We start from the raw sequence: 14,642 nt of genomic DNA on the forward strand, positions 1-14,642 counted from the left end.
AGACACTGAGGTCCAGCTCTGAGGCCCTTCTAGCAGTTCCCTCATTGCGAGAAGTGAGGTTACAGGGAACCAGGCAGATGGCCTTCTCGGTAGTGGCACCCGCGCTGTGGAATACTATCCCATCAGACATCAAGGAGATAAATAACTACCTGACTTTTAGAAGATGTCTGAAGGCAGCCCCTTTTAATGTTTGATGTCTCACTATGTTTTGTTGGAAGCTGACCAGAGTGGCTGGGGCAAGCCAGTCAGATGGGCGGGGTATTATAATTATAATCATAATTACCACTAGAAACCTAGTTTAGGAGGTTCCAATAAGGACCCATCTACTACAGTACCATCAGTTTGCAGTTGAGGATAATATGGGTAACATCCAAGTAACTAAGACTGCTTATCACTAACGGCTAGGATGTTGTGAAGAAATGTTTGAAGTCCCCTTCTCTCAAACATATTACCCCACTTTGGGGGTTTTTTTGAATACCTGGTTCTGGTTGAAGAGCAGCACCAATGGGTTAGTTTCTTGTCATTCATTCAATTTGGATTTCAGAATTTTGTAAAGACTGCTGCACATGCTCAGTATGGTCTTAATATGGTTTCCTGCTGCTTCGACTCATTTCTGCTATCTTTGTTCCTTGCAGGTACACCATACACAGGGGACAATTATGTGCAATAACACACCATTTATTTTTATTCTATGGAAAACACACCAGTTAAATTGTAGCTTGTATATGGGCCTTGTGAATTCCCTGCTGAGGGACATATGGATAAACAGATCAATTAGAAACATCATGCCAGAAAAAGACAAACCTGGCTTCTGCCTTTTCATGATGAAGAGATGTGTGAAAAGTTTGTGAAAGGTGAAAGTAGGGAACGTTTTTCCTTTAAATAAAAGGGAATAAATAATAGGTAAAAAAAAATGCTCAGAAATGTTATCTTCACACACACACTGTACCATCCATTCCGCATGCCCTATGTCTATTTCTTTTCAGAGTGTGTGTGTGTGTGTGTGTGTGTGTGTGTATGACAAAGTATACTGAATGGTCTTCTATTACTGAAGCTGCATAAACAGCTTTTTTTCAGTCAGTCTATTTTGACAAGCATTTGGATGAAGATTCTCCTTACTTAGAGTTGAATGGAACTATGAAACTGGTCTTGCTTTTCTGGCCAGAATTACTCATGGGTGTGGTTTACTTGCAAAGACGAAAAAAGCAACACGAAATGGAAGGAACTGTATATGCCTCATTCTGAAATTAATTGCAGAAATTCTCAAAGAGAACCAGGTGTTAAATGGTGCCAAACATGGAGAAATGGAGAACTGTCTAACACCAAGTCAGATCATTAGCCCGCCGAGAACAGCATGGAGTGTCAGAAGCTTTCCAGCGTTTCTTCACAGCAGTTTTCTCCAGCCTGACCTGGCAATGGTGGGGATTAGACCTGCATGTGAAGCCTGTGCTCTACCAATGCATGTGGCTAGCCCTTCTCCTGGTGCATGGAGAAGTGAATATGAATAAGAAAAATATATTTACTCCTTAGGCTAGTGGCCTTCCAACATACAAAGAAATGTTTTGTTGCTTCTTGAAAATATGTTTGCTTTATTGACAGTAAATCAGGCACCAACGTAATATCTTGCGTTCTTTAGTTATCAGTATTATTTAAGCTCTTTGATTTTACTCACATAATGTGGGATTGGTTTACAGCACATACTGGTAGGGTGATTAAGCTCCTACAAGGAAGAGAACACAGTATTTTCTTTCACTGTTAGAACTGAAGACAGAGATTGTGCACTGTACTGAATTCAGATAATTTTACAGTGTTGCTACATACTTGTGGTTTATAATCCTAGAGCTCTAACAGGGGAAAAAAGAGTTGGGAAAGGAGGCAAAAAAAGCATGCTGTTGTGCTGTTCAAGATCTACCAAATAATCTGACCTGGGCAATTAGAAACCTTTTTTTACCAAACTTGGGGAAGCTAGCACTCCAAATCACTGGTTGACACATACACTTCATCAGCTCCAGGCAGTGATCATGGTATCAGTTCATAGGTATTTGAGCTGGAAGGTCTTTTTCCACAAAACGCTTTGTGCATTTTCCATATGGATATTCAAGTGCAGCTGGAATGGGAATCTGTGGCCCTACAAGTGCCATTGGCCTACAACTCCCATCATCCTCAAGCAGCATGGCTGTTTGTTAGAGAAAATTGAGTACTTAGTCCCAATCCCTGGAGGGCACAAAGTTGGTGAAGGCTGGTCGAAAACCTAAGTTTCACTACAGGTTTGCAAGGAAGATATGTGCCATAGTGTGAAGATGGAGGAAGTGTTTTCCCCTCCAAAATGCCACAAAGACATTAGATCAGAGTTAACCTTCTAGTTGTTCTAGCTGGCTGTGTTGAGAAAGCTACCAGGAAGTTAAGTTTATGAGAAGTCAGCACTGCAAAGCACATATTAAAGCAATAATTTAAGGTGCACTTCCAGTTGATTATTGTCACCAGCTGATAATAAATTTAAGCAAGTTTATTTAAAAAAACACAAATGGCTCAAACAGAAATTTACAAATATTGCACATCCCTATTAACAGAGGCCAGAAACTGCAGTCTTTTGCTTATCACAGCTTTTGGTTTGGCCTGTATTCAAATACATCGCTGTGAAAGCAGTATGTAAATATGCACAGAAAGCTTAGCTATTTAATTCTGAATAATGTTTAACTGACAAAATTCTTATCTCAGGAAAATATACAGTTACTTAGAAACATGTTATGGTTAAAGGATATTATTAAGATCTTTCCCCCCCCTTTTTCAAACCCTTGGATTTTTCTACTGTACAGAATCATTATTACGTTGAGGGAATAATGCAACTTTCTGTATACACAGAGCACACCCACACATTCACACATTACCATTCAGCCAACTTTCCTTCTGTACATGAAGATCAGCCACCAAACCAATGCTGGAATTCTCATTTAGTCACAGTAAGGGCTGCTTCTTACTATATGGTAACTAAAATTGCATCCAGATGCTAAGCAGGACACGTATACCAGATTTCTAAGAAAATGAGTCTCCAACGTATCTCCACATCACCACAAACACTCACTAGGTGTGCCAGTTGATGACAAGCCATTCGCTGAGAACCAAATCTGGATGGGAAGCCTAATCCTTAGGAAGATAGTTGCAGATATGTCTAGGTCAAGCCTACTTACCTTCACTGCATGTTGGCTTTTTGACTGTTAAAATGTGTCTCAATACCCAACTCTTTTACATTTTTTCATTGCTGTTTTCTTTTTCATTGCAATTTCCCTCCTCTTGTTTTGTCCTCACAGGCATCGGCCTCATTTGTGACAAGCTGCCATTTAATCGTAGTGGCTATGATGACCTTAATGGTGTGATCACTTCAGGAGTGCTTGTAAACACAATCCAAGGGGATCCAACTGAATTGAATGGCAGTGTGGGCAAATGAGTCTAATGACTGCACAAACAAAAAAGAAACAAAATGGTTATCAAGCATGGAGCACAAAATGCTAGAAAACAAATACTAGATATGCTGGTGACTTTTTCAGTAATGTGTGGCTACATCCAATCAGATGTACTGTCTCTTAAGCAAATGTATGATTTAATTTATACCATGCCCCACCTCCCCCCAAAAACCAGTAATTATAAACATTAAAAGATATAATTCAGTACAGCCCCAGATTCATCCGTGTGGTCTCCCAAAGGTGGCTGCAAAGTTTATTTACTTGCACTGGAAACCCATTCCCCCCAAATTTGGTAACACTTGGGAGTAAATTTCAAAGACAGATTTCCCAAGAGCTTCAAATGAAGCCAGAATTTTGTCCATAGTTTTCTACAAAATACTTGCAATTTAAGTAATGGCATTGCTTCACTCCCAGCTGCCCAGGCATCATTTTGCTTGCATTTCTTAAGAACTGGAAGTCAATGTGTTGCCATTGTTCCCAATTTTACATCAGATTCATGTGTTCTACATTGGAGTCCAAAAAAAAGAAAAGACAAGAAAACCCACAGTGTATAAACCCACAGTGGGTGGCTTCATTCCAATTTTCTTGTGGGAAAATATCCCCATCATAAGAATCAACATCATAATTTGGCACAAAGACAACATTCTTGACCAGATTAGAACAGTTTTTAATGGAGGTCAGTTGTTGTTAGTTTTGTTTTTGTTTTTTGGGCTGCAACTGTCTGGGTTTATTCTAGGCAGCCTTAATATTCGTTTTATAAAAATATAATGTAGACAAAAGGAAGTGGGGGGGGGGAATAACCACTGCACTGAATTTTCACAAACACTTAATATGAAGGGGTGGCAAAAATATTTCTCCAAATGTCTACCTCTTTTGTTCCTTACAGAAAGTCTTCACAGTCCCAATATACTGTTGCTCTGGTTTGAACAAGTAAGTTAACCACAACCAGAAAGATTTAGCGATATGACGACAATACAAAAGGAAAACAAAGCTAGCGCAGAGTGAGGGCCATCCCTAGTCCAAATACATGCTCCTCATTCTGAATTAGCTTTGCTCACAGTTGCGTAAGGAAACAGCCAACTCTAGTTGCTAAAGGAATACACACAGCAGAAGCTAAATGGACCGCAGGACTTTCTCTCTAAATTGGCACCACAGCACCACCACCTGAACACCAAGGATCAGGGAGAAAAGTCTCTGTGTTTGAGTGTGTGCATGGGGGCGGGGGGAAAGCATGGCCTTGTTGCAGGGACGCGGACTTATAAAAAATATTGGGGGGGCCCGGGAAAGCTCGTGAAATGTAAATAAGCTCATGAATATGCAAATAAGCTCATGAATATGCAAATAAAGTGGCGCCGCCCCCTCGTGAGCGAATAGGGGAGAGCGTGCTGCTGCCTATTAATCAGCTCCGGAACAGCTGATATGCGGGAAACCTGGGGCTAGAGGCAGAAGCCCCCGCCCCCGGGGATTCCCCTGTTCTCGCGGGGGACGGCCGGGGCTCTCCAGCTAGGGCGCGCGGCTGGCTGGCTGGCTGGGGAGGGAGCAGGTGGGGAGGAGGCGGGGGACGGCGGCAAGGGCGCCCGAGATTATTGGGGGGGCTGAGCCCCCCCAAAATTTTTTTTGAGGGGGCTCAAGCCCCCTCAAGCCCCATGGAGTCGGCGCCTATGCCTTGTTGTCAACAGCTTCTGCCTCAGTGGTTTTGTTCAGCTGCAGATTATATTTTAACATGGAACTTTTATTGCATTTTTATGCTTTATTTTTACCAGTAAAGTTTTTTTGATGTTCAAAAGGATATTGTTTCATTGCTAATTATACCGCTTTAAATGTGGATCTTGACTGAATTTTGCAAATTTGATTTTCATCTGCAATGTTTTGATATTTTATAATGCTGTGTTTATGACGCCTTAAGATCTGCTGCAATCTGCACAGAGTTATTTCCAAAAATATAAATTGGTATAGAAATTATATCTAAATATAACTGTGGTTTATGGGATGGGGAGTCTTTTGGCCTACAGATAAGGCTTTGAAGATGAGGCCATTAAGCTCAGTCTTAGTTAAAACCAAGTAGAGCTCATTTATTTCTAAACTGTTGCCTCACAGAACAATATACAACTGTAGCAGTGTATATTTATGAGAAGTGAGCAAAGTGGGGAAAAATAACAATTCCCTCCAACAAAATGAGACATTGGCTCCTGCCCAGGATCCTTTGCTTTGTGGTGTGTATGTATGAGACAGTCATAATTAGCAGCAGGTTAGAGAAACATCTACATAGCAAGTTTGCCCATGCTTCACGTTGTGTATTGAGCTGCTTAACTACAAGGACAAATCCTCTTGCCAGGGCGCCCGCTATTTGTAAACTGCAGGGAACACAGGGCTACTGGTTTTATGATTAGCAGATCAATGCATGAGAATCACACTGCTTCTGCTTCCTGCAAAAGGGAAATGAAACAAGATCTTCTCCCCCGAGTTCTCTCACGTACATAGAGTGTTTGAGAGAAGGTCAGGAGGGTGGGTGGGGCTGCAGAGGACACACAAAGCTATACAAGTGTCTGGAGAGGAAGAACCCTCTCCTACGGCAAGTCCTCTGCACATGATGCCAGATAACTCAGGGAAGGAATCGAGTCTTTTGCAGTGCTTTTTAATATATGTTGCCCTGACCATTAAAAAAAGAAGTGCTATAATGTGAAAGAATGACGCCAAAGTGTGAGAGAATTAATGCCATGCCAGCAATGTTCCTTAGTCTCCATGAGCTGTAGGATGATTGCAGAATGGGCATCCCCATCTGCATTATAGTTAGGTGGAGTGGACCACCCTTGGCTAGAATACCAGCACCCAAATAGCTTGTGGGAGGAACTGTGTCCTTGATCCCACCAAAAGAAAACAGGTGGGCCATACACTTTGGGGAAGTTATGAGTCACAGATTCACTGCACTGATAAGGTCGTTGTCTTGCAATACTAAGGCACATTCTCATCCGTGAATAAGAATAAGCAACATTACTTAAAAATGTAAAGTCTGCAACCTCTTTACTTTGAAGAATGAACCAACCTATGTGTGTTCTTCCTAGAAGTACACGTAATCCTGTAGAAACATGATGTGTAAACAAGTCCTCAGGAATTCATGTGCAAGTTAACTCTTTCAGATTATGACTATGTCTACCTCAGCTTTGATCTGCCGCTGATGTGGAAATGACAAAGAGTGCAAGTCTGCACTGCATGCCTCTGGTTTTGTGTCACCGTTTGTGCTTCAACATTGTCACTGAAAAAGCACAAGGGCTTGCTGTGACTGGTCTGGGTGATTCCTGGCTATTGTCCTGTATTCTATTCCTTTCCTTTTTCATATGTACCAATGTACCAATGCATCTGTGACCCCATTCGCCTGAATACTTTGCTAATTTCATATTCCAGGAGAAATGAAAGTCAGCACGTTTACTAGGGTAGGTTTGGATACACAGGTGCAGTTATTAAAATATAGTACTTAATTGTTTTTAGGTTTGTTTTTTATATATAGAAAACAAACCTGATTGTGCAATTTATGAGAAGTAGAGAACATATATATAAACAGATAACTCTGTTTTCTGGGACAGTGACTGACCAAAGTCAAATTAGATTAACTGTGACAGTGTTGAAGCATATTGAGTGAATATACAAACCGAACCCTTTGAGAGTGGAAATTCTCATTATGTTCAGGAATAATCTTTTTACTTAGTAACATAAGAAGAACCCTGCTGGATCAGACAAAGGGCCCATGTAGCACAACATCCTGTTTTCCCCACAGCGGTTCAACCAGACGCCTCCAGGGAAGCCACAACAAGCAAGATGTGACGGCAAATAGCCCTAATCCAAATGGTTCACTTCTCCAGCATCTGGTATAAGTACAAAGCTCTTCCATTAAAAAACAACCCTACTTTAGTGAATTTGAATTGTCACCAGAATCAAAGTCAGAGAAATACACTTCAGGAGTGTTTCTATAAAGAATATTTCCTTTGGCTATTATCTTGCTTAAAAAAACAACAACCAACATACTGGGGGGAAATGGATGTCATATTAAAATTTGTTGATTAGATTCTGATTTTTAAAATTGGTTAAAAAAGACACCCACCCACCCTCCAATAGCCATTGGCTTACTTGAACTTACGCTGAACACTTTAAAAAGTCCAAAGTAAATAAGAGACCTGCACATTCTGTGCAGTCCTGGACATGAGTAACTGCATAGTTGTTTTAATCTCAGTGTATCCTATGGGCCACATCATCCTTTCCCACAAGATACCAAAGGTAGAGAGCATGTAAGGCATGCACACACAGCTATGGAAGCCTATTTCTGCCCTCTAATGGAAAGAACGTGACATTTCCACTCAAGTGCACGTCCCCTTTATCAAATGAGAGCGCAATGGCCTTCCTGCTTCTACCTTAATTTCACTTTGAAGATGAAGTTCTCTGTTCCCTGGACATGAAAAATATTGCGGGAGGGGGCTATCTGCACTGAGGCCTACACAACATACAACAACAGCAACAGGGAGGGGCTGCCACAAAGGCAGAAATGGGTACATTACTGGGAGAGGTGCCTTTGAAGACAGGTGGCCTCCTCCTGACGACAGTTGCAAGACAAGTTAAAGTGACAAATTCGTTGGCTCTAGAATGTCCTGGAGGAAAAAAATACCTGCTAGCCCAGTTTAGAGTCTAAACCTATATTATTACCTCAAAGGGCAGATAAGGCCAGTAGGGAACTCCCAAGCTTAGTGTATAAACCTAACCATGCTAAGGATTATGGGCAGCAAGTGAGGCTTTTCAGCTGTTTTTCATTACCACCTTGATCCAGAGAATACCTGTACTCATGTAAGGTAGACAATCAGATTTTAAGAAGCACAATGAATGAAGTTCTCTCTGTGATGATTTAACCAAGCAAACTGGTCAGGAGTAAGGATAAAAACATATACATTTATAGCACATTTCCCTTGGATTTTCACATATATTATCTCAGTCATCTTTAAAGAGCCCTGTGAAGTAGGACAAGCATTATGCACATGGAGCTGTTCTAGCACTTCAGTGACTGGAGAAGCTCATGCTTGCCAGGAACTCCCTCTCTATGCTAGTCCATTTACAGAGGTTTAGCGTGGGATCTCGTAGGAGTCCTATTAAAGTTGATAGTTTGAAGTTTTGGCAAACAGCACAATCTTATTTGGTGGACAATACTATGTTACACATGTGCTGTACAGGATTTATGAGACAACGTGTGACAGATGCATTTGCAACAACAGAACTATACATTTCACAATTTTTAAAGCAAAGCACTACCTTCTGAAGTTAATCAGATACTTAATTATATGAAAGTCTAGACTGGTAAATTTATTGTGTACTGTGTGTACTTTTACAAGAATGGGTGGCTATAGGTGGGAACTGATTGAGAGGCAATTTAGGACAGTGGATGTGCTTGGTAAGGTAGCTATCTATTGTGAGGGAAATGGGACCAGTCCTCTTTTCCCTTTAATTCCTGAGCAGGGGCACTTATGTGGTAAAATTCTCCTTACCATTTGGCAGGCTAATATGGATTATAAATTTGCAATATACAATCTAGTGAACTGCTGCTTAGCCATCTTCTCAAAATAAATGTGATTATATATATATATATATATATATATATATATATATATATATATATGCTTTCGTAGATTTTCACGGGTACAGGAATGCAGGTTTTGGTGTCTTCGGGTGTCTTCCCGTGTAAGAGTCGGGGTGTCTGTGCGACGTCGCACAGACACCCCGACTCTTACACGGGAAGACACCCGAAGACACCAAAATATATATATATATATATATATATGCAGGTTTTGGTGTCTTCGGGTGTCTTCCCGTGTAAGAGTCGGGGTGTCTGGGCGACGTTTCGACGAGGTCTCACTCGTCATCTTCAGGCTGGTGCTTTCGGCTTCTTGTTACTGGAACAGAGCAGAGTCTGGTATTTGAGTTCCTATAAATACTGTTGAGGGGTGTGGTGTATAGCCTCCAACGTTCTGGGCAGAGAGGAAGTTCCTAGATTAGTGTGCCTTTTCTTCTTTTGTTCCTTAATTACTTGAGGGATATCTTGGGTGATTTCATGAGTGATATTCTGAATATCACTGGGTGGGTCATTAAGTGTAGATTAGTTGCTAAAGCTTTCGTGTCTTGACCTCTTGAGCTTGTGAAGAGTTTTTCTGAGAAGATGGCTGTGCTGCATTTAGTTGTCTACACTTAATGACCCACCCAGTGATAATGACTACAATCTACACTTAATGACCCACCCAGTGATATTCAGAATATCACTCATGAAATCACCCAAGATATCCCTCAAGTAATTAAGGAACAAAAGAAGAAAAGGCACACTAATCTAGGAACTTCCTCTCTGCCCAGAACGTTGGAGGCTATACACCACACCCCTCAACAGTATTTATAGGAACTCAAATACCAGACTCTGCTCTGTTCCAGTAACAAGAAGCCGAAAGCACCAGCCTGAAGATGACGAGTGAGACCTCGTCGAAACGTCGCCCAGACACCCCGACTCTTACACGGGAAGACACCCGAAGACACCAAAACCTGCATTCCTGTACCCGTGAAAATCTACGAAAGCAAATATATATATATATATATATATATATATATATATATATATATAATTACTGCTCTCTGAGCTGTCTTGATAAACATGATAGTAGGGTGTGTTGATTTCTTCAACTTCCGAAAATGAGGGGGCGTTAAAAAGTTGTAACATGACTTGGAAATTTTGGTTAAATGACTACAATATAGTGTGATATATTATTTTTCCTTCTTAACCTTAACAATGCAATGCTGTATTTATACCATCCATTCTGTATCCTATTATGTGAAAGGAAACTGACCAGTTAAGCATGGCTTTAGGATATATTTTTATTAAACACTGTTTATTTGGAATAAATACTCTTCCAACCATAGAAGTGACAAAAGCACATTGCTTACATTTAGACAATGGTGTATAGATTTACTTTACCTACATAAAAAGAAAGAAAAAGGAATATACAGCATCTGGAGTCCAGTCCCCTTTTCCTATCTGTTGTTGCAGGAGATACTTCTTATGTGAAGCAGAGTGGGAAGACAGATATGAAAGATTACTTTTGACACAAAGATGCCAAAAGCAGGAAACTAAAAAACCCAGCTAAAATTAGATTTGTTGAGTTAGGACATTAATCTCTCACAAATGGCAAACACTGTGAAGAGGGAATACTATGAGTCAGCAGCCCAAAATATCCCAGGGCTTTAGAACAGGCTCATGTACATCACAGGCTATGGTTCCCGAGCAAACAAGGCAGAGATGATTTCCAGAGGAGTAAAGCCGTGTTAGTCTGTTGCAGCAAAAAACAACAAAATTTTCACATGGCACCTTAAAGACTAACAAATTTATTAGAGGATAGGCTTTCACGAACTATAAAAATCCACTTCATCAGATGCATGAAGTGCTACCCTGAGTTACAGGTGTGTGTATACAGTGGTGTCTCGCAAGACAAAATTAATCCGTTCTGCAAGTCTCTTCGTCTAGCGGTTTTTCCGTCTTGCGAAGCAACCCTATTAGCGGCTTAGCGGATTAGCGCTATTAGCGGTTTAGCGGCTATTAAAGGCTTAGCGGCTATTAAAGGCTTAGCGGCTATTAAAGGCTTAGCAGATTAGCGGCTAAAAGGCTATTAGTGCCTGAGCGGCTTAGAAAAAGGGGGGGAGGGAAAAAACCCGCAGGAACTCGCAAGGCATTGTCGTCTTGCGAAGCAAGCCCATAGGAGATTCGCATTGTCGTCTTGCGAAGCAAGCCCATAGGAGACTCTTTCGTCTAGTGAGTTTTCCGTCTTGCGAGGCATTCGTCTTGCGGGGCACCACTGTACAGGTGGTAACATAAGTAACCCACAGCTGTACAAGTCAATGGCAAAATAGTAAAGCAAAACTGCTAGTGTTTGGAATTAACATGCAATAGGGAAGCATGTATTTTTATCTTGTGAACTGTCCTGAGATCTTCTGATGAAGGGCAGTATAATAATAATAATAATAATAATAATAATAATAATAATAATAATAATAATAATAATAATAATAGAAGAAGAAGAAGACCTCAAATGTGATGGTGGAATGGGACTGATCTATACTTAAGGAGGAGGGCCTGCTTTTGGCCTAAATGTTAAGAACCCATTCAGAATAACCTAATTTGTCTTTCAGGATTTAGGCTGCCCAGTTGCAAATCTGTCTTTGATGGATAGTAAAAACTTTTTTTTATAAAAATACAGGCTAGCTTTTAATCAGTAACCTGCTATTTTCAAGTTTTAGTTATGTTGTCTCATATGAATATTTTGTTAATAATGTCTTATTTTTTCATTTTCATGATGTGTTATTTTATTATTGTAAGCCACTTCAGTTATTATTTTAATAGAGTGCAACATAAAGAGTAAATAACAATGAAATGAAGTAAATAAAGTGACAAAATGGTACAGAGACAACAAATGTAGCATCACAGGTGATTTCTATTTCTTCTGTTAGACAGGAAAGTCCTGTGTTCCTTATCAGAGACAGAAGAGGAAGGCAGGAAGAGTTTCATTCTTGGGTAACTTTTCCTCTGAATCAAAGAAAATTGCCCTCCCCATTCTCAGGATGCCCTTCTGACACCAACTGGGAAATGAAAGCAGCAAGAGCATCTCCCACAGCAACAGCTATTAAGACAATGAAAAACTGGCAAAGTATTCTGTGCATTCATGCTGAGCCAGAAGAAGTTACATTACAAACTTGCCAGGGACATAATTGCTAAAAAGCACAAAATGCTGTCCTAAATGTTTGTGAGGAAACACAGCCTCTGTGGAACACAAATTCAAGTACTGTATGCTGCTTATTAAGAACTTTTGCACTTCCTAAGGATAACTTATTTTATGGAGGATATATTTTGTAAGTTTTCCGCACCAATATGGGGGCATATATAGATCCATACTCAGAAATGGAGGGGTTTCAAAGGCTACATTGCTATTGATTTCTAAGTCTACGCTGTGCCTAGAGAGGAGGGTTCTTTACCAGCACATCATATACACACAAGTTCACATTTTTTACAAAGGAAAAAGATGGCAAAATATGTCTGTACATACAAAATGCAAAGTGTCAAGGTTGATTACTTCTTGGAGAGAGTGCTGTTCTATACACTCATCAAGAACAAAAAAGCAACAAAGGGATGATTAAAAACTGATTAAAAAGGAGGGCTCCTACGGATTCCTTTGAAGAAGTGGCATAACTTTATTTGGAGAGATAGCCTCCTATGATTCAGGTATTATACTTACTATATTTGTATAATCTGCCTAATAACATCTGTTATCTGGGTGGCTCACATAAATAAAAGAATATAACATTAATATAGAAAATCATAAAAAATGCAGCAGGGGAAAAAATCCCCACTGAAGAAAAGATTAAGGGCTGTATCCGGTGGTGGCCTCACCAGCAGAAAGCACCTGTTTCTGTGGGATCTGGCATTCTTCAGCAACAACACGCCCTACACACACACTGTAGCTGTTCACACCATACTTCATACTTCTCCAGAGGATTCCCTAACCCTTGAGAGCAACCTTTGGGTAGAGTTGGGGGGACGGGACACAACAACAAAACCTGAGTTTCTCACACTGCACAAAGCCACCAACTAAACCATTCATAAACACCAGTATCATGAAGAAGGGACTGAATGGCAAGGTGACTTTGCTCAATATACCTTTCATGTCCTGGGCAGAAGCTAACATTAATACCCCAGCAATGTGCGGACACCTTGAAAACAAGATTGGCACAACCTTCTGTCAGAAGGGTTTACCAGTGATTGTTCCAGTATTTTCACTGGAGGTTTTTTGTGTAAACCAGATCAAGTTTTGGAAGGGAGAACAAAAAAGAGAACTACACATTTGTCTTCGATCTCTCGTCCCCACCTCTTCCTTTAGTTCTGGCACTCAGTGCACCAGTTCTATGTTACTGGTGCTTCTGTATGCCTGCACCTTAGCCAAGAGCCCACCTTCCTGAGTGTTAGCTGTGCAACTGATAAATGTTTGCATCTTCTTTCCCATATTCTTGACTCCTTCACTCAAAATTACAACATTCAATGCTTGGAAAAAGAAAAAGAGGCAAAAATGTAGGTCTACCTAGCAATATAATGAACAAGTTTAGTATATTAACAGCCAACCAAATCACAAATCTATCAAGGTGTATATAACAAATGTGGATAGGTAACTGGGAAGCAAACAAAATCACTGATAAGAGAGATGCTATTTCACCTTTTGATTGCCCTTGCACCCCCACCCCATCATCAACTTGGAATCAAATCACTGGATGCAGAGCATGTATTTATAATAAAAATGCTGCCTCTTCCATCTACTTTTGAGATGAAGGGGGACAGAATGTAGAAAAATAAAATAAACGATTCTTCAAAATGTAAAGTGTGCTAATTTGCGTGTGTGTTTTCTGGGTATGGTACTCTCATGGACATAGTATAACTCCCAGTCAGTCCACTTCAAAAGCAGTTGATCAACATCGCTTGTCAACGCTGCCACCTTCCACAGATGTTTGGCTTGAAGTAGGCACATCTTCAAAGGCTTCTGTTGGATCAGGGGGGATTCTAAATATGAGAACATGGGTGAAAAAAAAATAGAGCATAACCAGAAAAAAAGACAAGCAACCTGCTAGAATTCTTAGGCTATTGATAATTTCACAGCTTAGCACTCCTTTGACAACTCTGTCTGCACATCAGCTTCCTCACGACCATAATGCTGCCAAATGGAAAGGCTCAAGGGCATGTTAATTGATGGTTGGGATCCATTACAATGGCAAAAAGGATCAGAGAGATTATATTACCTCCATCTGGTGGTAAAGTGGTGGTGCTATAGCTACAGCTAATTTATGAAGTTAATTAAGCAGAAGGATCTCCTTTCAGAATGAGACAGGATGTCTTTATGACTTAAGGGTTCTATTTTTCTCTCTGGATCATTAGGAAAAATCTACAATTAATGCAGAAATCTGAGCCAATTGAATGACAAGGCATCCTGACAAAGCCAATAGGAGGAGGTTAAGGCAAACAAATCCCCGTGATTGTGGCGACTGCTTCAGGTATATTTATTCACTAATGAATATGCATGAAGTACACTTAGGGGTCCCTTTACCTTTACCTTTTTACACTTATGATAAATA

General features: G+C 40.3%; 1 protein-coding gene and 1 long non-coding RNA gene across 12 annotated transcripts in view; both read right to left on the reverse strand.

The window, feature by feature from the left end:
- ARHGAP26 (Rho GTPase activating protein 26) overlaps window positions 1–14,642 on the reverse strand; it is a 211,261-nt gene that overhangs the window by 15,029 nt on the left and 181,590 nt on the right. For 5 of the 11 annotated variants that reach the window (XM_082213473.1, XM_082213467.1, XM_082213470.1 and 2 more), the window contains one exon: window positions 805–876. The exons of 4 other annotated variants lie outside the window; for them this stretch is intronic. In XM_082213473.1, the coding sequence (XP_082069599.1) occupies window positions 805–876 (72 nt within the window). Of the gene's footprint in view, window positions 1–804; window positions 877–13,783; window positions 14,074–14,642 lie in introns of those variants that run through there. 2 more of the 11 variants (XM_082213476.1, XM_082213477.1) reach the window with 1 other exon arrangement.
- On the reverse strand, window positions 991–9,051 carry LOC309527051. Its single transcript, XR_014217081.1, has 2 exons — window positions 5,127–9,051; window positions 991–4,697 (listed from the first exon to the last, which is right to left on the reverse strand). It is a non-coding gene; the product is annotated as an uncharacterized lncRNA (long non-coding RNA).

The sequence above is a fragment of the Podarcis vaucheri genome, assembly GCF_965113315.1.
Source record: "Podarcis vaucheri genome assembly, chromosome: 2".
NCBI classification, from domain to species: domain Eukaryota; kingdom Metazoa; phylum Chordata; class Lepidosauria; order Squamata; family Lacertidae; genus Podarcis; species Podarcis vaucheri.